Source organism: Quercus robur, chromosome 5, assembly GCF_932294415.1.
Source record: "Quercus robur chromosome 5, dhQueRobu3.1, whole genome shotgun sequence".
Classification (NCBI taxonomy): domain Eukaryota; kingdom Viridiplantae; phylum Streptophyta; class Magnoliopsida; order Fagales; family Fagaceae; genus Quercus; species Quercus robur.
Window position 1 is genome coordinate 71,742,321 of NC_065538.1, and position 24,313 is coordinate 71,766,633.

Sequence of the window (24,313 nt, forward strand, 5' to 3'; positions counted from 1 at the left end):
TTGTCAAGAAAATTTTTTTCAAAAATGAAAATTATTGTGTACCCTTAGAACACACATTAGCAAAATCTTTATTAATATATATAATGAAATTACAATCATAAGTTTTTTTTTTTTGGTGAGAAAACAATCATAAGTTGATGATAATATAAATATAAATATATATATATATATATATACTTTTATATATATATATATATATATATATATAGACACACACACATTCCGAATGAGTTATGAGAAAGGGTCAAAGGGGCATCTTTAGATTAGTCTACTACCCCCAATCCCAAATCCTAGGCTAGGCTGTCTCATCTCGTGTATGTCTGTGTTGGAGTTTAACTAATTGAAAAGCTCTCCTGGAAGCTTGGTCTTCGTGGATGTTTGTGCAAGAGTGACCCTCACGATCTTGCCACCTCTCTCTCTCTGTCTCTCTCATATTTTGCATTGAGAGGTTCGGAATTTCGGATCACCACATGACCATTTCCTTCTTTGTTTGAACTTTCCCAAACAACCCATCTCTCTATCTCTCTCCCTTCTTCCCTTGGTGCCTTTTCTTGCTACAAGGGTTACCCTTTGTGGGGGTTTTCCTGATTTTGTTTTCTATTTGCCTTTGCGGGATTCTTTGACCCAAACTCATCCTTTCAAACTCTTCATATTATTTTTTTTTTTTTCTATTGGGGCTCCCTCATTTTTTGTTGTTTGCACTTGAGGATTCTTCTTAGTGGGATTTTTGGCTTCTCTTTGTGTTGTTCTTTTAGCTTTGTAAGCACTTTTTTTTTTTTTTTTGAGGGGTGAGTTTATTATCTGTGCCATTTGGTGCCGTTTTGTTTAATGGGCTGTTGATGTCTTTGGCCTTTGGAGTGGTTTCAAGTTCGAAAAGCATGGGTCATGAGAAAAACAATGAGGGTGAGGAACACTGTGAACCTTCAAAAACAAAGACAACAGCAAAAGATGTAGAAAATGCTCATGAACATGAACATGAACATGAACCTCAAAAAGGAGGGATGTTCCGGCAAATGAGTGAAAGTTCTATTTATGGAACTGAGGATGAAGAAGATGAGAAGATAGAGTTGGGTCCTCAATACACACTCAAAGAACAATTCGAGAAGGATAAGGTTTGTTTCTGCATATGTTTATGTCCTTCACTGATAAAGACATAAAGTTCTTGTTTTTAGGCCTTTTTGATTATGACTTGTGTGTAAGTTCTCCTGTTTTATGGTTTTATATGAGTATTAGGATGATGAAAGTTTAATGAGATGGAAGGAACAGCTTCTTGGGAGTGTGGACTTCAATTCTGTTGGAGGTAATCATTTTGTCTTTTCCTAATTGTTTATCTTTGAACTTTGTTTCGATGCGGAGAAAATGGAGGTAAAAAAAATACAAATTTGGAATCTTTCATTGTTTTGAATTCCAAATTCTCCCTCTCTTTTTCTTTTTCATGGAATCAGAAGTCATAGGTTATGTTATGCTCTAAGATAGCTAAGATCAGCTACAAAGAAGAGTGGAAAATAATTTTTCCAATATTAAATTTATGGCCATCGGATTAAAAAAAAGGTACTGACTCTCAACACAATTTTGCTAGCTTTTTACTCTAAATCTCTGTGGTTTGATGGTCTAACTTCAAGTTTTAAAAATAACGGGCATTAACTGTTTCCTCTCCTTTTTCCCAAGAGCCTTGTAGCTCGTTTGCATTGCTTTTTTCTTTTATGAAAGAGAATTAGGGTTCAAATCCGTCTTCCTCTTGTTATAACTATCAAATTATTAAAAGTAAATGAAAACAGAAACTGTTTCCTCTCTTCCTCAATGTTCATGAATTAGAGAATACTAATGGATGCATAATTGTTTTGGTTTCCATTAGGCAATTTATTTGTTTACTAAAGGGAAAAATTCTAATTTATTTGTGTTTCTAACATTTGGTTTCCAATAGGCAATTTTATAATTCTTTTCTCTGTATACTTAATGTAGAAACTCTAGATCCAGAAGTTAAGATCTTGAGCCTTGCAATTAAATCCCCTGGTAGAGCTGATATCTTTCTTCCAATTCCTGAGAATGGAAAGCCCAAGGGCTTGTGGTTTACCTTGAAAGAAGGAAGCCGTTACAGCTTGAACTTCACTTTCCAGGTCTGCAACAACATTGTTTCAGGTCTCAAATACACCAATACAGTGTGGAAAACTGGTGTGAAGGGTAATTTCTCTCTCTTTCTCAGAGTCTCTCATGCACACAAACACATGGGCTTTTATGATAGAAAATTATGTCTTTATAACCCTTATATTCAATATTTTCTGTCATTTGAATCCTTGTTCCAGTGGACAGCGTAAAAGAGATGATTGGAACCTTCAGTCCTCAGGCAGAGCCTTACTCACATGAGATGCCTGAAGAAACAACACCATCTGGCATTTTTGCTAGAGGAACATATTCAGCTAGAAGTAAGGTTGGTTCAATCAATCTTCTATGTTACTTTGACTTTGGTTTAATTATTCCACAAAATTTGAGAGAAATTCTTCATGAGAAAAGGATATAAACTTTATAGTTTTGGCATGTATGAAACCATTATGCATTTGTTTACACCAATTAGTGTGTAAGAAAATAATGAACGCCTAGATTGCATTTGCCTGATTTGATTATCACATGCTCCCCCTGACAAAATTCATTTTATGAAGTTATATTCCTTTTTTCTAATATTTATAAATAACAATCTTTATTAATGAACAACAACATCAGCATCTCAAACTGCAATGCTCAAATAAATCTAACAAAGAATAATATGAGAAAAATTGTAATGCTCTAGTCCAACCTAGCAGAGAATGAAAGAAAAATGATTTAAGCTCAATAATAAACCGTTCACATCTCTCAATACTTCTAGCATTTTTCTCTCATCATATACACTGTATTAGGCAATGTGGCACTATCTTCCAAATTGCAACATTACGATGCCTGCCAAAACCGCCCTGTCAAGAAGCTATATTCTTTTCTGGGCAGTAGTAGTTTTGTTACTCATTTTAGACCATCAAGCTAGGCTGAGTATATGCCTCTCTTATACATGCATCAATTAGCTTAGGAAGGAAAAATCCAATCAATTTGTTGCCGGGCCTCCTGTGCATCTTCAATCATACATGTGAAATTCAAATTTGTGGGTCACCACTGCTCAGAAAGTATACATTGTTGATTATTTTTCTCGTCCTAAAAGACTGTCATTTTGAATTTGTCTCACTGATCTCCTTGCATATTATTATTTTTCCCTGTTTCAGTTTATTGATGACGACAACAAGTGCTACTTGGAGATCAATTACACATTTGATATCCGGAAAGATTGGCAGCCGGTTTGAACTGAGAGTTTCCCTTCAGTGTTATTATTTTGTTACCTGTTCATTGTTTTTCAAAGCTGAAATCTGCTACAATGTTAACACGTCTCATTTCCAGTGTGGTATTTGATTTTCAATCCTGTCTGAGACCAGCACCTAAACAATGAGGGGAGGTTTTTTAGGGAAAAAGAAAAAGAAATTGATATTAATTTGGTAGGTACTTGTTGATAAAGTTGAGCTTTTGAGGACAACCTCTCTTGTCTGTGTCTCTTTCTCACCCTCTTTTAATTGTTGTGCATGCACGTCAGCATGTTACTTGTTGGTGATTCATAATTTGGGTTGTGGTAACCTTTATTTCTTTCCTTTGTGGTTGTTAACCATTCCTGTAGGAGGCTTTAAGAAGTAATACATTAAAGGGCTTATTCCATGGTTGTATCCTTTGTTCTTTATTCTCTGTGAATTGCAACTACTAAAGTTTTCCAAAGCATATTACTTTAACTTTCTTCTATGTCCTGTTCTTTTCACTTTGAGTGACCACCTTGTTCTTTTCTTTGCATGTTTTCTTTTTCTCTCCTATTTTCCTTATGCTATTTTTCCCCCTGCATTATTTCACATTTTAAAATGGATGTGTGAAACATAATCTTTTTAGTCTTGTGGGTATCTAAGGTATAACTAATGTTTGAAAGAAGACAGTTTAACAAAGGACAAGACGGGCACTAATTTATTGTATGAGAGAAATATTTTGATACAAAAGAGCGCTGGCTTTAACTACTGATGGGTGAGTGGAATTGTGATTGAATTGGCCAAACTTTTTGTGTTCAAATTTCAAAAGATATAGCGAGTCTAATTGAGAGTGCATCACAGCTGGTAATATTTAATGGAAAGAGTAAATAGAGATAGAAATGCTCAAAATGTTGGCAATTTGAAATTTAAGGTATTGTACAATAAAAACAAAACTTGATCCAAAATGTTGACAATTTGAAATTTAAGTTATTGTACAATAACAACAAAACTTGATCCAATCTGTTTTTTGGATTCTATCCTGTGAGTTCTTGACTTGAGCTTAATGTGAATGTTCATCCACGGTCCTTTCCCTTCAAAATTTTCCTCCCCAGTTCATGTCAACACCATTGTACAGTAGATGCTCAAAGCACAACAATACCCTCAAAGCATAGGATCACCCCCACCGTGAGAAGATAGAATAAGAAAACAAACCCAGTTTTAAGAAACACCAGTATTCAAAGGAAAACAGCAAACCCATCTCTACTGTTACTCTATCACAGACTTCTTCAAAATTCAGACAAAGCATTCAAAACTCTTTGCAAGAAAATTAAAACCCACAATAAAATTAAAAAGAAATCAAAGAGAAGCAAATTGCAGAGAACCACCGTTTCTAATTCTATCACCACATCTCTCAACTGTGGGTCTGGATTGTGGAAGATGGAGGAGAGAAAAGCTTAGAGAGAAAGAGAGATTGAAGGATTGGAGAGAGGTGATAAAGAGTTAGGAAGAGAGAGAGAGAGAGTAGTGATTCTAGGCTAGATTAAACGTTTTAGCAACTTTTATATAATTTCAGAAACTCTAACAAGGATTATAAGACAAAGGCTATGTATTTAATTATTTATTCCTTGAAATTCAAGGAATTCGAGTTGGATTTGGATTCGGAATAGTTACAGCCACATAAGCCTGAAACTATTTATTTAACTTTGGGAAAAAGAGGAGTGTTTGATTTGTTTTGGGTTTTGTTTTTGATAAAAAATTTGTTAGAGTAACGTCTAAAAGGGAGGTCGATTAGGGAGTAGTAACGGAGAGAAGCATGGGTGGGTAAAGTGTCAAAAATGAGGAAGTTTGAAACCCCATTTTTGTCTCTTTATTTTATGAGATAATTGTTGTGAAAATGGTGTTTCCATAGTACTTGAAAAAAAAATTGAGAAGTGGTACGTTTACAACATTTTTACAGCTAATCATAAATTATAGTTTTTTTTTTTTTTTTTTTGAGAAAGAATCATAAAATCATAGTTGGTAAGTTGTTATTGATCCTAATTTGAATCCTCAATTTAAAAAATAAATAAAATAACAATCTGATACATAAGATTTATTGTAAAAATGCTGTGAATGCAACATTTTTAAAAAAGAGCTTTTATTGTATTGATGTTCAGATAACTATTTGTGTTTTTTTTAATGAAAATTTAGGAAGATAAATTTAATGGTGAGATTGGGGGGCTGAAATCTTATATTGGGAGAATGGTTTTCATATATTTCAGATCTCAGACATATAAATGCATATATTCTAATTTTTTTGAAAAAATTTGGGGGGCCAAGGCCTCCTTCAGCCCCAATGTGGTTCTGCCACTGATGAAAGATTGTCATATTACCCACTAATTAAACATGCATAAAAATTAAAACCCGATACAAAACTAAAAACATCCATTTTTAATTCAATTAATTTTTATAGTTTAAAACAACAACATTTAATTAATCTACCAAAAAAAAAATTAATTAAGGTAGAACTCAAACTCCTCTCAAAGATAAGGATAAATCATCTATCCAAAAGAAGTCTTGATGTATTCAAATATCTTATCGTAACCCTTCTGTTACCAAAACATTGTCAGATTTTCGTTTGAACTTATTATTATTATTATCTCTTCCCTTATGCATTCTAAAAACAAATATATTTATTGTACTCTTTTAATAAGAAATATATATATATATACATATATAAATATATATATATATATATTTATTTATTTATATTTATATATATAACGGTAAATATGTTTATACCGTGAATAAGATTTTTTTCTTATATAAAATTTTGAAATTGTTTTTGTTAAATAATAAAAAATTTTAATTATCTTAACCCAACAAAAAAGTTACTAATTTTACCTCTTCAAGGTGGGCTTCAAACAGTCAACCAACATAGTTCTTCAATTTTACTATTTCTTTTATTCTAAAAAATTTAACTTTAATTTATATTCATGGAAGAATATATGTTACCGATTAAAACTCTTAAAATACATATTGATAATCATAGTGAAATACCATATTAAACCCTCAAAAAAACAAAATAGTTATCATAAACTTTATCAAAAAAACACATGCAATAAAATCAACGCCTGACAAAAAATTAGAAAATTAAATACAAAAAAAATGTTAATTCAAGAACTGGTTTCAAATTATTGGGGAGACATCCTCTAGCATGTGTACATCATTTTCATCTTTAGCAAATTTAGTGTAGGGGCCTTTTTTGTGTATTGTGTGTTGGGCTGGGTTGCCTCCTGCGGTAATGGGCCCGAATGTTTCTGAGTAAGGGAGTTGGGGCCGGTCCAATTGTAACCCAACTTAGGCCGGTTTGTGCGCAAACTTATGCCTTGTTTACCAGGAGTAAGCTTACGGCAAGCAGAACTGTTTCAGACGAGTTACGGCAGGCAGATATAATAATAATAACTAAAACATAGTATTCTGACTATTTAAATAAATGGCTATGTAATCCCTACTTATAAAGCGTGATTACAGTCATGATAATGTCATTTATAGAGAAAGTAAAGGAGAAAGAAAATAATACGAACTAATCAAATTGGCATAAATCAAGTTTTAAGTTTAGTCTGCCGAAACAAAGCCAAAGAGAGGAGAACGCCTCTTCTTAATGCAAATAATCTCCCAGGAAAAAGATCTTGCCGTGGGGATTAATGGCTTTGAGGGAGTCGGACCTGAATGGTTATTGCCCAAAAGAGGGCCTTGTTACGTTTTGGAAGAAAGCAGGATTTGAAGGGAGAGAAAGGGAAACCGATCTACTAGTGTATGCCCACTGTATTACCTCTCATTTTTCCTTAATTTTCTCTCTTTTCTTTTCTATTTTATTTCTTATCTTTTTTCTCTTCTTTTTACTCTGTTTTTCTTTTTTACTCCCAGAATCCTCTGTTTTTCAGTCCCTCTTTCAGGGCACGGTAATGGCCTTTTTATAGTGCCTGCCGTGACCAATGTTTTACCACTTTACCCCTTAACCGCCTTTGTCTGGTCTGGGCGTACTTGCCGACCACCAAGTCTGTGCGACATTCACCCTTGTCAGACACAGGCAGGTTTGTTTCATTCCTCAGTCTACCGTAACACTTCTTTCCTGCCACGGTATAAATGCTTTCTCTCTCTACTCTCAAGGCATACACCCAACAGTTACCCCTCAAACTTGCCTCTTTTGGGTGGTTTGTCATCCCAGCAAGACGTACCTCCCAAAAAGGCTTGGACAGGAGCCGCAAAATAGATATTTTCCCCTCTCCCCACTACCAAACCATACCCCCCTTACCTCTTACCTCTGACCCATGGCCCCACCACGTCCTATATTGGCTGGGTACAGGTTGGTGGTGCCTGGGCCTTGCGCGTGCTTCCCTTTCAGATGTATCCAAGAGTCTGCCTGTTGCTCATGAGTTTGTCGTGATCTGGAGACTCTCCGTCTGTGTTTTCTAACCTTTCATGTGGGCTTTTCTTTGGTTTCCCGCTCCATTCAAGAGCTGGGCTTTGTCTGATGATGGGCCTTATATTTCTTTGGTCCACTCTTGATTTTCTTTATTTCCTACAACGTTGAACTGTTATTCCTGCCGTAATAACTTAATCCTGCTAGACCTCTTTTGGGCCAGCCGCTTATTCCTTTTCTCAGTGGCCAGTCACGGGCACTGTTTTGCTTTTACTTATGGGCTCCCATGTCCCTTTGGGCTTTCCTTTGGGCATCCACGGCCCGAATGCTTTCTTTGGGCTTCCTTGGCCCGTTTGCTAATTCCACACTCTCATGGGCTTTTTACTAACTTCATTGTATCCAAGAGTCTGGCCCATGGCCCCACCACGTCCTATATTGGCTGGGTACAGGCTGGTGGTGCCTGGGCCTTGCGCGTGCTTCCCTTTCAGATGTATCCAAGAGTCTGCCTGCTGCTCATGCGTTTGCCGTGATCTGGAGACTCTCCGTCTGTGTTTTCTAACCTTTCATGTGGGCTTTTCTTTGGTTTCCCGCTCCATTCAAGAGCTGGGCTTTGTCTGATGATGGACCTTACATTTCTTTGGTCCACTCTTGATTTTCTTTATTTCCTGCAACGTTGAACTGTTATTCCTGCCGTAATAACTTAATCCTGCTAAACCTCTTTTGGGCCAGCCGCTTATTCCTTTTCTTAGTGGCTAGTCACGGGCACTGTTTTGCTTTTACTTATGGGCTCCTATGTCCCTTTGGGCTTTCCTTTGAGCATCCACGACCCGATTGCTTTCTTTGGGATTCCTTGGCCCGTTTGCTAATTCCACACTCCCATGGGCTTTTTACTAACTTCATTGGGCTTCCCCGGCCCAATAACCTTATTCTTATCCTTAGGGTTTATGGGCCTACCACAAACCCCTTACTCTCTTAGTTTGCATTGACTTGGGCCTGCGGTGGTCCTTTCTCACTTTTCTACCTCATACACTACCCATGGGATGCTATTTCTTTCTTTCCTGGCTTCTTGGAGCCCGCTTGCCTCTTCAAGACCCATTTACTTATTTGTTGGGCATGTGATCCATTATTCCTGCCGCTTGGGCCTAATGGGTTTTTGCTATCTATTTTGTCAATTCTTTGTTGCCCTCATTATTGGGCTTTCTTTCTGTCTGCCTGGCCCTCAACATCTAGTTGGTTCGTTTGCTACCTTAAGAACATGGGTTCAAATCCTACTACCAAATATACTAAACTCATCACATGCGCTGCGTGCAATAATGCTTTTATTTATTATTATTTTTTTTTTGGTTTAGTGTTATAATGCTTAAAAGTGATATATATATATATATATATATAAATAACTTTGTGTGTGTGTGGTTTTTTTTTTTTTTTTTTGAAGGAGGTAAGATAACGTAAAATAATGTTTAAAAATGAGATAGAGAACTATAAGAATTGGAAATCCAATGGGACAATTGAATTTATTGATTGGGATAAAAAGTGTGATAAGTAAAAAATTTTGAGATTTGAACAAAGGAAAGATGATATAAGTTAGTGTGGATGGATAGAGATTTGTGATAACTATATAGAATTTGGATAACAAAAATTTTGGAATGTTTTAAAGAATTTTTTTTTAAAAAAAAACCCATAGAAATTTCAGGATAAGAATGAGTAGTTTTTACTTTTTACATGAGGAAGGTTTTTTTTTTTTTTTTTTTTTGGGAAGAAGTAATTTTGTATTTTTTTTATAAAGATAATTGATGTATTTGAATTCAAATAAATAACAAATACAGATAGGAATCAGACATTTGAATATAAATGGGTTGTGAGAATAATGGTTTTTGTTTTTTTTCCTTTCTTTTCTATGTGAGATAGTATTATTGTTTTAACCTTTTTTGCTTTTTTGTAGGAAAAAAATTAAATTAAAGGGTATGTTATTTCAGAATTTGTATGAGAATATTTTGGCACACCAAAAATTGAAGAAAAAATAGAGAAATCCTCTTATTAATAGTATATATATATATATATATATATATATATATATTAAAGCTATGCAGTTTTTCACATAAAGAAAAAAGAGATTGAAAGATTAAGTTTGCTTAATTACCCAAGAAGATCAAACCAACCAGATATGATAAAGACCAAATAAAAAGTAACTTAAGTGAAGTATCGAAAAGAAAGAAATATAAATCAAAATAGTAACTTAATTGAAGTATCAAAAAGAAAGAAATATAAATCAACACATAAACTCAAAGTTATAGAGAAGTTCCTATTAAAATAAAGCTACCGAGAAGAAATTGAAAATAATAGTTACGGAGAAGAAATTGAGAGAATGAAGTCTAATATATGTGCAATGTTAGCAAAAGGAGTGAAGAAAAAAAAAGATAACCACAACTAAGTTTTTGTATTTACCTAAAGAGAAATGATATGTCCACAACATTTTCACAACATTTTTACAACAAATCTTAAGTGGCAGGTTGTTACTGATTGTTATTGTTGGGGCAAAAAAGTAATTTTAGTGTTAGGTTTAAATTTGAACCAATAACAACTAACCACCTATGATTTGTTGTGAAAATGTTGTAAATATGTTGTGAACGTAACATCTCTCTTATCTAAAATATTGATAGAGATGTATAGAGAAAAGTCAATAAGAATTATTATTATTTTGTGTCTATCCATGAATTTTTTTTTTTAATTAAACGTTTTTTATAAGAAATTAAACGTTGATATTAGACTATTAGCAACTGTATATATGTACTATGATTGTGTTTTTTTTTTTTTTCTTTTTTTTTTAAATTGAACTTTGATATGAACAATCAATGTGAAACCAAAATTTAAAATAAATTAATGATAAAAGAATTAGATAAAGAATTTGAATTGTAATATTAAAATTTTTAGTAACTTAGAAATTATAGACAAATTAATAATAAAGGGATTAGATTTTATCCACAAAAAAGGATTAGATGAATAATTTGAATTGTAATCATATTAAAATTTTTATCAAATTAGAAGTTATAGGAGAAGAAGAAAAGGACTATACATATATATTTTTTTTAAATCTAACAAAAATTTTGCAATTTGGTGAAGCCACGTGAAACCAAAATTTAAAATAAATTAATAATAAAAGGATTAGATGAAGAATTTGAATTATAATCAAATTAAAAATTTAATCAACTTAGAAATTGTAGGAGAAGAAGATAAGGACAAAAAAAATATTTGTTTATTTTAAAAAAAAAATCTAACAAAATTTTTGTAATTTAATGAAGCCACTTGGCACAACCACTACTTCTAAACCCAACTTTTATTACATAGTATATGATGTTGTGGGGGACAAAAACTAGCCCGCGGTAAAGTCCATGGATTACAATTGAAATGTCTGACACAATCTATTTGTAAATGAGCAATAGGGAATAAACACTCCACAATGGGAAACTCAAACAGTTGATTTCATTGACTACATACATTTCAGATGGAGCTAAAGTACTACAACAGGAAATTTTCTTGTTCTCGTGGTGTTACACACTCTCTCTTTCTTTCAGATAGCTAACTTTTCTTCTTTCTCTCCCCCATTTTTTCTATTTTTTCCTTTCTCTAGCTCTCCCTCTTGTTTGCCTACCTCCACCTTTTTATAGGTACATCTCTTGTTCTTATCTCTATAGTTGTCCTGTTACCAGCTAAACTCCTAGGGATATCTTCCTTTACTTTATCAGTTTCCTCCCTTCCCTTATCCTAGAATTCTGACTTTTGAGGGGTGTTTGTACTGTTTAGGTTGTCTCACATGCATTTAATGCGGCAAAGGTTAGGTGAGAACCCCCTCATTAATGCGGAGGTGAAAGTCTTCAATCTTCTTGCATGTTCTGGAAGTTTCCCGTGATTCCAAACATCTTTTGGAAACCATACGTGGATCATCCATGTAACTTGCTTCGGGTAAGGTTAGCTTCTTACCTTTTCCACGGGAACTATTCTCCCGTGTTGCTCCCCCCCTTTTAGGTACTCGGGATAGTCCCGTTTCCTCTCTTCCATACCCCATTGCCCCTTGGGCCTTTTCCTTCAAGTATACATGCTATGCCCAATTACCTCTTGGGCTTAAAGGCTGGATGGGGACTCTTCCACTCCCCACAATAGCCCCTCATGATTTTCAGGTCATTATCATTGAATTAGGGATCGTGGTTTGAGAAAAATGGAGCAATCATTAACTGGCATTTATGAATAGTGGCAATGTTAGACAATAAATGTCGCAGACACACCTAGGCTTCCCACCCCACAATTATCAACGCGTGTGACAAGATGGACAATCATATGGGCTTCTTAGAAAATAGAAAATGAGCGAGGAAGGAAAGGTCTCATCTATCCCTTCCTATCCCTCATTTTTCTCTATATAAGGAGGATCCCAAACCTACTCCTAGGTTCCTTTCTCGTTAATCTCTTACTAGAACTTCAAAAGAAAAAAATATTTTCCTCCACTGCCTCCTTCTCCAACAACCTTCAGGTGACCATTAGTGCCTCCTTTTTTTTTGCTTTTTCTTCTTGTAGTAAGTTCGTCTCCTTTTCTCCCTCAAGATTAGTTTCATCTTTTCATCTTTTTTTCTTATTTTGTTTCCTCTTCCTTTTTTTTTTTTTTTTTTTTTTTTTTTTTTTTTTTTTTTATCATAGAATTTTGTTGACAATGGGAAAGTTAAAATCTATGGTTGATACCCTTGAAAGATTAATGGAGTTTAGGAGAAGGTACAACATCCCTGATGATGTAGAGGTGAGGCATTGCCCAAAATCCAAGGTAATACTCTTAAGAAGGGAGGGCACAGTGGTAAATCCACTGGTGGCCATTGTAGAAGGGGGAGTTAGGATCCCTATGAGTGATCTTCTTACCAATTTTCTATGGCATTTTAAAGTTTGCCCTAATCAGTGTACCCCTAATGTATTTAGAGTAGTTAGTAGTGTATATACTCTTAATAAAAGGCTTGCCTTAAAGCTTACCGAGCATGATATTAACTATATCTATAGTTTCCAAGAAAGTAAAACCTTTGGGTTTTACTTTAAAATACGGCACGGGGAGGTGAGGCTTATCTTAGGCCTTCTGGATTCTGACAAAGAGATAGAAGGAGATTACCTTATCATCTCGAGGAATTGGTACCCAACAGAATCCACTGCCTCACAAGTGCGGGTAAAGCAGATGGGTAGATCTAATAGGAACCTCTTTATCAATTTATTATTGTAGATGTATTGTTTTTAATTCTTGAGCTATCACATACACTCTATTTAATTACTTTTTTTTTACTATACAGAGGATCACGCTTTCAAAAAGACAAGGCAGCTAATTAATTCTACTGACCTAAATAAACTGTTGAGGTCCCCGGTCTATCCTCACTTTGGCGGTCAACTCTGGGTAGCATATCTCATCCTCAACTATTCTCCCGTGTATCAAAGTTTTCAAGCCATAAGAAAGGCCATCACCCAGAATCATCCATTACTCCACTTTATTAACGTTTCGTGCAAAGGTTATATTTTATCTCCCTCTGAACGTGCTCAAAGAGAAGAAGGGAGATATAGAAGTAGTTCTCCTCCTCCTTTTACCCTAGCTGACTTGGGAGTTACCATTGTTATCCCAACTCCGGTTGATTGTCCCTGGCCCCAAAGAAGAAAGAAGACGGGTAACGCTTCTTCCCGCAGCCCTTCACCAATCGATGAAGAACCTGTAATTCAAACCGTCATCCCACAAGAAGAAACTCCTGCCAAGATGTTGTTTCAAAGAGGAAGAGTGACTCTTAGCCAACTCCTAGCTACTCCTATTGTACCCCGAGGTCAGGCTCCTCCTAACCAAGCTACCATTACTTATGCTACTCCTCCTACTCCTCCAGTCACTGCGGTAACTGTTACTCCCACCCATGAAACAAGGGTTGGGAAAAAGCGTCCTAGGGGGTCAAGCTCCGACCAACCCTTGACAGTCCCTGACTTTGAAAATTCCCCTCCCGACCTAGGCAACACCCATGTTGATGCTATGGGTGCTCCAGCCTACATCAAGGCTTTTATGGTGGACGAAGAGGTGCTTCCTGCAACAAACAGGGTTAGGCCTTGGAGGGAAAGCCGCGGAGGTAAGGTTGTTGAATGTGTAGGCAAGGCTCTTCTCCTTCCTGAAGACATGAAGCATTGGGCAAAATGAGATGATGAATCCTTGCTACTCAACATGAAGAGTTAGGCCATCATGGTAATAGATCATCCCTTTACATTTCCTTCTTTTTATTTTTTTTATTTATTTTTTATTTTTTATTTTTTTTTATGCCTGAGCACTTTTCTTTTTGCATATTCTTTGGTAGGGATACCAATGTTCTGTGGTGATTGAAGAGTGGTTTTTAGCTGCTAAGGCCAAAACCGAAGAGTTAAGAGTGACAACGAGGACCTTTTAAAAAAGATCTCAGATGTTATGAGCAAGGTCTTTGAATTCGAAAAGCTCCGATTTGAGGCCGAGGAGAACACTAAGGCCATTACTGAGAGGAAGGAGGCCTTGGAGAAAGAGTTACAAGAGGTGAAGAACACTCTTGCGGAGAAGGATGTTGCGCTAAAGACAACACCAAAATTCAAGAGGCTTATTACCAAGGCTAGTATGACTGCATTGCCATCATGAAGCCTAAGGTGCAACAGACCCTGCAAGTCTACTTCTCTAAAGGATGGGTCACAACTTTAGATAAACTGTAGGTGGAGGCTTCATCTCCCTTGAGGCTGGAGAGTAACATTCCCATTCCCCAGGAGCTAGTCATTATTCCGAATCCCGAGATTCAAGCCATCATCAATGATGAATCCCTTGTCCGCAAGGTTGGAGGAACTGGTCCTGTTGCTGTGTCAAAGGGAAAGGTGACCAACTCCGTTGCAGTATCTACCACCGAGGAGCCACCTCATGCTTAATTTTCTTCTATTTTACGTTGCTTTAAAAACATTTCTACAGTTTGCCCGGTTTTAGGGGCTTTTGTTTTGTATTTAATTTCCTTAAGTACTTTAAACTCTTATGCTTAAAAATATTTCTAGGTTTTTATATCCATCTATGCTTCATATTTATATTTCCCAAGTTAATTGGACGTTTGATAATTATCTTTCATGGTTTTTTCCATGGGAGAAACATCATTATTTATTCAGGATATAGATATATAATTTGCTAGTTGACTCTTAGATCAAACTAAAACAAGTTAAGTTAATCACTTACCTGGGATATCAACAGAAATTTTTAAAAATCATCCGCGGTAAAGACAGGGTCTAGTGCTGTGGGGCTCGTTTCTTTCTTTGTATGAAGTCTTAATTTTGTTTTCTGTTAGCAACTCTGAAGTTTGGCTAAGGTAGAAAACTCAGTTTAAAACCTACTCAAGCCAAAGACAGGGTCTAGTACCATGATGTTTATTTCCTTTTTGTGAAGTTTTAATTTTGTTTTTTGTTAGTGACTTTGTAGTTAGGCTAAGGCAGAAAACTCAACTTAAAACCTACCCGAGGCAAAGACAGGGTCTAGTACCACGAGGTTTATTTCCTATTTGTGAAGTTTTAATTTTGTTTTCTGTTAGTGACTCTGAAGTTAGGCTAAGGCAAAAAATTTAGCTTAAAACATACCCGAGGCAAAGACAGGGTCTAGTACCACGAGGTTTATTTCCTTTCGGTGAAGTTTTAATTTTTTTTTCCTATTAGTGACTTTGAAGTTAGGCTAAGGCAAAAAACTCAGCTTAAAACCTACCTGAGGCAAAGACAGGGTCTAGTACCATGGGGTTTATTTCCTATTCATGAAGTTTTAATTTTGTTTTCTGTTAGTGACTTTAAAGTCAGGCTAAGGTAGAAAACTCAGCTTAAAACCTACCCAAGGCAAAGACAGGTTCTAGTACCACGGGGTTTATTTCCTATTCGTGAAGTTTTAATTTTGTTTTCTATTAGTGACTTTGAAGTCAGGTTAAGGCAAAAAACTCAGCTTAAAACCTACCCAAGGCAAAGACAGGGTCTAGTATCACGGGGTTTATTTCCTATTCGTGAAGTTTTAATTTTGTTTTCTGTTAGTAACTTTGAAGTCAAGCTAAGGCATAAAACTTAGCTTAAAACCTACCTGAGGCAAGGACAAGGTCTAGTACCACAGGGTTTTTTTCCTTCTTTTAATTTTAGTGTTCCAAGTCGGGCTCTCATAGAATTTGTTGCTGTTCACTGAATTGAGATGAAATAGAAGTATGAGTAAGGTATATTTTCTTATATAACAATCAAGAGTAGTACTTCTTCAAATTAAACACATTCCACGACCTTACTGCAGGTCTTTCATCTAGGTCCTTTAGTCGATAGGCCCCAACCCCAACAATGGAAGTGACCCTGTAAGGTCCCTCCTAAGTTGGACCTAGCTTTCCCATAACAGGGTTTCGAGTATTTCCTAAAACTTTTCTCAGCACCAAATCTCCTGGTATGAACTCCCTGTTTTTGATGGCTTTGTTATATCCTCGGCTAATCTTTTATTGGTAATTAGCTAACTTTGCTGAGGCAACATCTCGGTTTTCCTCTACGAGATCCAAATTTTTACACAATAATTGATCATTCTTTTCTACCTCAAATACATCAGTCCGAGAAGTGGGTAGTCCAGCCTCTATAAGTATCACGGCTTCTGCCCCGTACGTCATTGAGAAAGGAGTTTCACTTGTTGATCACTGCAGGGTGGTTCAATATGCTCATAGCACACTCGGAAACTCTTCTGTCCATCTCCCCTTTGTGTCATCAAGTCTTTTCTTTAAGCTGTTCATAGTGGATTTGTTAGTCGCTTCAGTTTGACCATTGCCTTGAGGGTAAGACGGGGTAGAATACCTGTTGACAATATCTAGCTTCGAGCAATATCACCGAAAAACCTTGCTATCAAATTGCATTCCATTGTCTGATATCAGGGGTTTTGGTGTGCTAAACCACGTCACGATATTTTTCCACACAAACCTTTTAACATCAGTGTCTCATATATTAGCTTGGGGCTCAACTTCAACCCACTTAGTAAAATGGTCTATTCCTACCAAAAGCCATCTTCTGCCACTGGTTTCCCTAGGGAAAGGCCCTACTATGTCTAGCCCCTACTAGGCAAATGGTCACGGGCTGGATATTGGGTTGAGTAGACCCTCGGGTTGATGGATACTAGGAGTGAACTTTTGGCACTAATCACACTTATTGGAGAATTCTTGTGCTTGCTTTTGCATGTTTGGCCACCAATACTCCTAGGTGAGGGCCCTATGAGCTATCAATTTTCCTCCTGTATGACTTCTGCATATTCCTTCATGCAACTCTTCTAGAAGCTCCTCGATTGCCTCGAGATGCACGCATAGCAGGTAGGGTCCCAAGTATGACCTTTTGTATGACTTCCCTTCTTCGGATAGCCAATACTGGGGAGACCTATGTCTAATCTGATCAGCCTCCTTCTTATCCTCAGGTGGAATTCCACTTCGGAGGTAAGTTATGAGAGGATCCATCCAATGAGAGGATCCATCCAACTAGCGGATGGGTGAATACTTAAGATTAAGGCTATATTGGAGGAGGAAACACTAGAGAAAGGCAAAAGCTCAATTGAAACGATCCTCAAGAGCGAATCAGCCATGGATGAAGTTAGTGTAGCTAGAGAGTCGGCGTGGCTATTACTTCCCTTAGAGATTTGTGAAATCTCCACTTCCTTAAATTGATGCTTAAGGATTCCAACCTCTTTTAAGTAGCTTACCATCTTTTGATCCTTGGCTTCAAACTCACCATTAGCCTGACTTACAACTAGCTGAGAGTCACAGTGCATCCATATCCTTTCTGCTCCCACTTGCTTGGACATACGGAGCCCCGCAAGAAGAGCTTCATACTTTGCCTTGTGGTTTGATGCCAAGAATCCCAGTCTGAATGATTTCTCCAATCTAATTCCTTTTGGAGAGATCAAGATGATACCAATTCCTGCTTCTCGGTAGTTCGATTCTCCATCTACATATATCTACCACGTGTTTTCCTAGGGTTCCCACGATTCTTCTCCTTTCACTTGCATAATTCCGGGATGTCTAGGGATGAATTCCATAACAAAGTTTGCCAAGACTAGACCTTTAATGGAAGTTCGAGGCTTATACTAAATATCAAAGGCTCCCAAAGAGGCTCCCCATTTAGCTATCCTCCCCAAGAAATCCGATCTCCTAAGCAATTCTTGCAAAGGATCAAGATGACTACCATGTGGGCTTGAAATTAATGAGGCAATTTTCGAGCAGCATGGATTATTGCCAGTGCCACTTTTTCCAAGGGGAGGTAATGTGTTTTAACTTCCACGAGAGTTTTACTAACATAAAAGATTGGCTTTTGAACTCCCTAATCTAAACTTAGCAAAACCGCACTTACCACATGATCCGTCATAGCTAAGTACACATACAGCGTCTCTTCAAGCACTAGTCTTGACAAGATTGGTGCTTGGGATAAATATATTTTAAGCTCATCAAATGCTTGCTGACACTCATTCGTCCACTGAAAGTCCTTCCACTTCTTCAATAAACTGGAAGAAAGGTTGGCATTTATTCGCGAATCGTGAAATAAACCAGTTGAGAGCTGCAGTCATTTCAATAAGTCGTTGAACCTTTTTGGGATTCCTCGAGGGCTTTAGATTTTGTAGCACTACTATCTGGTCCGAGTTAACTTTAATCCTTTGGTGAGTAATTAAATACCCCAAAAACTTGCCCGAGCTAACTCCAAAGGCACATTTGGAGGCGTTCAACTTCAATTTGTGGTCCCGTAGGGTCTAGAAGGTTTCTGCAAGGTCTAAAAGATAATATTCTACATCCTTACTCTTCACCACCATATCGTCTATGTAGGCCTCCATATTCCTTCCTTGCTACTTCTTAAACATCTTGGTAACCATTCTCTTATAGGTGTAGCCTACATTCTTTAACCCAAAGAGCATGACTTTGTAATGAAAATTACCTGTAGGGGTGATAAAAGAAGTTTTTTCTTGGCCCTCGGGGGCCAATGCTATCTAATGGTACCCCTGAAAAGCATCAAGAAAATTCATCCTAGGATGTCTGTAAGTCGCATCAATAAGTTGGTCTATCTTAGGTACTAGAAAAGGATCCTTTGGACATGCTTCATTCAGATCTACGAAATCAACACATACTCGCTATTTCTCATTCTTCTTTTTCACCATTATCGTATTAGCTAACCATTTGGGGTAATAAACCTCCTTAATTACTTCAACTTCTTTAAGTTTATCCACATCTTCCTTCACTGCTCCAGCGTGAATATCTGAGGATCTATGAGGCCTCTGCTTCTTTGGGGAGCATCAAGGTTCGACGTTAAGCCAATGACATATGAATTCCGGATCTACTCCAGGCGCATCATATGGAACTCCATGCGAATACATCTGAATTGTTTATTAAAAACAAAATTAGCTCTACTTTTTCTGAGATTGGAAGGCTTGCCCTTACTTAGAAGTATTTATCCCCGAGGTCGATAGGCATCTTTTCCAATCGCTCACATATGTCCTTAGGCGGGGACTGTAGTTGTTATAAGGGATTTGTTAATTTGATCTCCTTTTTCTGTTTATGCCTTATGGCGGCTACCTGGAATCTTTAGGCCATACCTTGATCTCCGTGGACTTCTACAATGCCTTGCTCGGTTGGGAAGTTCACCTTCTAATGCAAAGATGAAGGTACTGCTCCCATGGAATGAATCCATAGACGTCTGAGAATGGCTGTATAAGGGGAATAAGAATGTACCACTATGAATTCGACTAACTCTTTTCTTCCTCCTACCTCTACGGGCAATGTCACTTGTCTTGCTGGCGTAACAACGATTCTGTCAAAGGCTATCAAGGGGCTATCATATTTTGTCAAGCCATCAGAGGTAAGACCCAACCTTTCATACAAATCAAGATACACTATCTCCTCCTTGCTTCCTTGATCTATCATAACTCTTCTAACATCAAAACCCCCAAATCCGCAATGTCACCACTAATGCATCCTCATGGGGTTGAACAGTGCTTTTAAGATCTTCCCTGGCAAATCTGATGTTGTTATCTTCCCATCGTCCCTTCTTGTGGGCAGGGGAATCTTGTTCGGGGTTAAACCTTGAAGCCACGGCTAAAACCCAAGGTGAACTTTTTGTGATTTCAACTCGCTTCCTGGCCGTATGTATCACCCCTATAAGTCCCCTAGTTGGAGCTGAGGTTCTTAAGGTGCTAGCCCCCTTAAGATCTTGTGGCCGAGAGTCCTTAGTGTTGTTCCCCCGATCCCAATGATATGGACAATAAAGACTTTGGTTCCTTTTAGTAACATCTCCACTCATCTTGTTTGGCCAATGGAAATAGGACTTATTCTTTATCTTCTCCACAATTCGATACAAGAGCTCTTTATACAATGAGCTCACTATCTCGGATCTTGGTTTTTGAGCCTGAGGGAAAAAGTCCCTTCGAGATCGGGGAGCTTGATCTGCCTTAACGTCCTTCTTCTCCACGACAAGTGCTTTAGCCTTGGCCTTATCTTGCAGCTGATCATCTTCTAACCTCTTGTACTCTTCTACCTGCTCCATTAACTTATTCATTTCTGTAACTGGCTTTAAAGCTAATGAAGCTCTTAAATCATAATCGATGGGAAGCCCTACTTTAAACGTGCTAGCCGCAATTCCTCCATTGTCTCCCTTGATTTCATTATATAACTCCTAGTAACGATCTGAATAGGCCCTGAGGGTTTCCCCTTCCTTTATAGACATAGTAAGGAGTGAGGCAAATGGCTTTGGGGTTCTACTACATGCTACAAAACCTGCTCCAAACGCTTTGATCAATTAGTCGTATCCTCGGATGGATTCTTTCTCCAATCTATCAAACCATCTTATAGCAATTGGTCCCAAGTTGGAAGGGAATATCTTACATATCAGGGTTTCATTCCTCGAATACATGGCCATGCTTTGATCGTAATGGCTGACATGCTCAACAAGGTCGGACTTGCCATCATATAGTATGAAGGTTGGCCGCGTAAATCTCTGGAGCAGATCCATCTTTTCAATTTCTTCTAAGAACAGGGATTGAGATATTTGCTGCAAGGCTTTACTCATGGCATTTAATCTAGAGGCTTGAGGCGTAATAGGATCTTAAGGACCGAGAAAAATTGAACGCTAAGGGATAAACCCCCCCCTTAGACTTTTCCCTATTCCGTTCTTCCCTTCTATTCCTTTTGTGAGGGGGAGAGACTGTCCTTTCCTTGTGGGGAGATTGCTTCCTTTCCCCATAGGGAGGAGGTTGTTTTCTGACCCTCCTCCTAAACCTGTCTCCCCCGTTGCACTCATCACCTCGGGAGTGACTTGGCATAGGACTCGGTTCTCTTTGATGAAGAAGTTCTTCATCCTTCCTTCGTAGGAGCTCTTCATTTCTCTCAACTTCCCGCCACAGCATCTTCACTTGCTCCCTCAACCTTTCTACTTCCTTATCCCTATTAGAATAGGAAGGGCCTCCTGTATTCGTAGCAGATCTCTCCTCTCGCAGATGTGGGTTAGGTTGTTTTTGAGTCTCTTTGTGAACTTCAGATCGCAAATGTCGATCTACATGGACAGATACTTCAGAATGCTTGGGCGAGATAGATAGGCGGGACTGCTTCGGGATCGATTCGCCATGGTAAAAAAATAAAAATAAATAAACTCTTGAGCCTACTGCCTAGTAAAGGATTCCCACAGACGGCACCAATTGTGAGGGACAAAAACTAGCCCGCGGTAAAGTTCACGGATTACAGTTGAAATGTCTAACATAATCTATTTATAAATGAGCAATAGGGAATAAACACTCCACAATGGGAAACTCAAACAATTGATTTCATTGACTACATACATTTCAGATGAAGCTAAAGTATTACAACATGAAATTTTCTTGTTCTCGTGGTGTTACACACTCTCTCTTTCTTTCAAACAACTAACTTTTCTTCTCTCTCCCCTCTTTTTTCTATTTTTTCCCTTCTCCAGCTCTTTCTCTTGTTTGCCTATCTCCACCTTTTTATAGGTACATCTCTTGTTCTTATCTCTACAATTGTCCTGTTGCCAGCCAAACTCTCAGGGATATTTTCCTTTAATTTATTAGTTTCCTCCCTTCCCTTATCCTGGAATTCTGACTTTTGGGGGGGTGTTTGTACTATTCAATTGTCTCACATGTATTTAATGCAGTAGAGGTTAGGTGAGAACCCCCTCATTAATGTGGAGGTGAAAGTCTTTAATCTTCTTGTGTGTTCAAGAAGTTTCTCGTGGTTCCAGACATCTTCTAGAAACCATACGTGGATCATCCATGCAGCTTGCTTCAGGTGGGGTTAGCTTCTTACTTTTTCCACAGGAACTATTTTCCTACGTTGCTCCCCTCCTTTTAGGTACTCGGGACGGTCCTGTTTTCTTTCTTCCATACCCCATCGCCCCTTAGGCCTTCCTTCAAGTATACATGCTAGTCCCAGTTCGTGCCCCATAGCCCAATTATCTCTTGGGCTTAAGGCCTAGATGAGGACTCTTCTACTCTCCACAGATATCATATGATATATGATATCATATGATTTTGTTCTTTTTTTTTTTTTTTTTTTTTATACTTATTATGCATATATGTAGTTTGAAATTTGATTTAAATTATGAAATTTGTTATTAGTAACTCCTCTCTTTTTGTTAAATATGGTCATGAAACAAGTTATAATTAATTGATTGATGGTTATTGTTATTGAACAAGAATTTAATATTAATTTATTGTTAATTCATTAATATCAGAGGTTCTCTCTCTCCAAAAATGGCCCAACCCTAACCTGTATAAATTCGTGTCGTATTCACACATCATTCTTTACCAAATTAAGCAAAATGGTTTTTTTTTGGCATAAACAATAGGAATGCAAGTTACAACTAGGAATGGCAACATGGTAGGTATGGGGTGGGTTTCCTATTCCTTGCCCCATTTCTGCTTTGGGGTGGTCCCCCCTCCCCCCATCCCAATCTAGCAGGTGCCCACGGGTACCCATCCCGCCACACTCAAATTTTTTTTTTTTTTTTTATATATATAATTTATTAAAATTTTATTTTGAATGCATTAAATTAAAAATCATAAAAAAAAAAAACAAGTTCTAACATTACAAAACATTCTAAAAGCATAACAGTACAACAATTCAAGTAATAAGAAATACAAAAACAATTCAAACATAGAAATACAACAATTAAAAATAATAAACAACGTAAATATTAAAACATAAAAGTTTTTGTGGTTGCACGATTTTCCTGGCCCAACTTCTGTTGATCAGGCCTCGGCCCAAAGCACAACCCACAATAAATACTTGTAGAGAATGGGTTAAAGAGCTTGGCCTCAGTGAAACTAGCAAATCTGATGCATGTAGTGTACTGTTTACAGAGAGAAATAAGAACGTAAAGAAGGATTCTTCAAGTCTGATTTTATTTCTCTTGTTCCTCTTACAATTCTGCCGTCCCTTCTTTGAGGGACTTCATTACATTATATATTTCTCTCCTTTTCATCCCAGCCTTACACCTGTTAGTCATTTAAGCATCCACTCGAGCACCTGTCCCATCAGACGCCCTCATCAGACCCTTTGTGAGTTGCAGAGGCCAAGGCGGCACTGTTCAGGGGTCTTTTCCTCATTAATGCGGCCAAGAGGGTGGTTGGGGCGCAATTAATGTGGTGGTAGCCTTCCGTGAGATATTTTGAATTTAATGCGTTTTTTATGTTGGGGAAAGTGAGCTGAAATGGCTGAGCAGAGCTTCTCGTCTGGGTTTCGTGATTTCCGAGGAGGAGTTACTCCTCGGACAGGTTTCCTTGACGCTATTGGGGTTGAATAGAACTTCATATGAGGCTTTCCGTTGGACAGGACGCTCCTCGGACGGGCCTGAGCTTGGAATAGCCCATCATTTTTGGGCCGGGCCCCACAATAGCCCCTCAAAATTGCGGTTTTAACCTCCCACCGAGGAGAAAAGCGGGGTTTTGATATTTGTGAGTGGAGGGAAATAAGGAGATCGTGGGGTGCGCGTGCGGACCGTTACTTTTGACGCGCCACAATTTACGAGACGTGGTCATTAACTTCTGGAGGCGTTATGTTCCCTTCATCCAACGGCTTGGCGTGAATCGAACGGCCATCGTCTCTTTCTCGTATTTTTAGGCAGGGATGATCTTTTTTCTCTCCTCCCTGCTATATAAGACGTCAGCGGGGCTCAGTTTCTTTTTTCATCTGCATTTCACAAACCCCAGAAGGCTCCAGAGAACTCCAGAGATATACGAACACTTGCGTCCGTTACGTCGCCGTAGCCGTTCTTGTGAAGCGCTTCGTCCAAGAGAGATTCCCAGGCGTCCCCTTAAGCGTCTTGTGAAGGTACCAGTACATTTCGCCTTTCTCTCCGTTTCAATTTCTTCCTCGGACTCTACTTTTATTTCCAGTCTTTACTTTCATTTCCTCAGTTCAGTTCAGATGGGTAGATTCGAAAAATTAGTAAAAACTCCTGCCGCTATGGAAGCCTTTAGGGCTAAATACCACATTCCCCCGAGGGTTGGGCTGCGGCACTGTCCTCTTGAAGGAATATTGACCGATAGAGTTGAGGGAGAAGTCGTTATCCCCATGATTGCTTTCATAGA

General features: G+C 37.7%; 2 protein-coding genes across 3 annotated transcripts; one reads left to right on the forward strand and one right to left on the reverse strand.

Moving 5' to 3' along the window:
- Positions 1 to 223: 223 nt before the first annotated feature.
- LOC126726957 (rho GDP-dissociation inhibitor 1) lies at positions 224 to 3,734 on the forward strand. Of its 2 annotated transcripts, none has more exons than XM_050432383.1 (5): positions 224 to 1,112; positions 1,234 to 1,300; positions 1,963 to 2,181; positions 2,304 to 2,423; positions 3,246 to 3,424. In XM_050432383.1, exons 1-5 carry the CDS (start codon positions 840 to 842, stop codon positions 3,251 to 3,253), a joined length of 687 nt encoding a protein of 228 aa, XP_050288340.1. In that variant the 5' UTR covers positions 224 to 839; the 3' UTR covers positions 3,254 to 3,424. The 2 variants fall into 2 exon arrangements, with proteins under 2 accessions (XP_050288340.1, XP_050288339.1); XM_050432382.1 differs by having other exon boundaries at positions 225 to 1,112; positions 2,304 to 2,428; positions 3,246 to 3,734.
- Positions 3,735 to 19,653: 15,919 nt separating this feature from the next.
- Positions 19,654 to 20,271, reverse strand: LOC126728664 (uncharacterized). The gene has a single exon (XM_050434456.1). The coding sequence runs from the start codon at positions 20,269 to 20,271 to the stop codon at positions 19,654 to 19,656; it is 618 nt and encodes a 205-aa protein (XP_050290413.1).
- Positions 20,272 to 24,313: the final 4,042 nt, after the last annotated feature.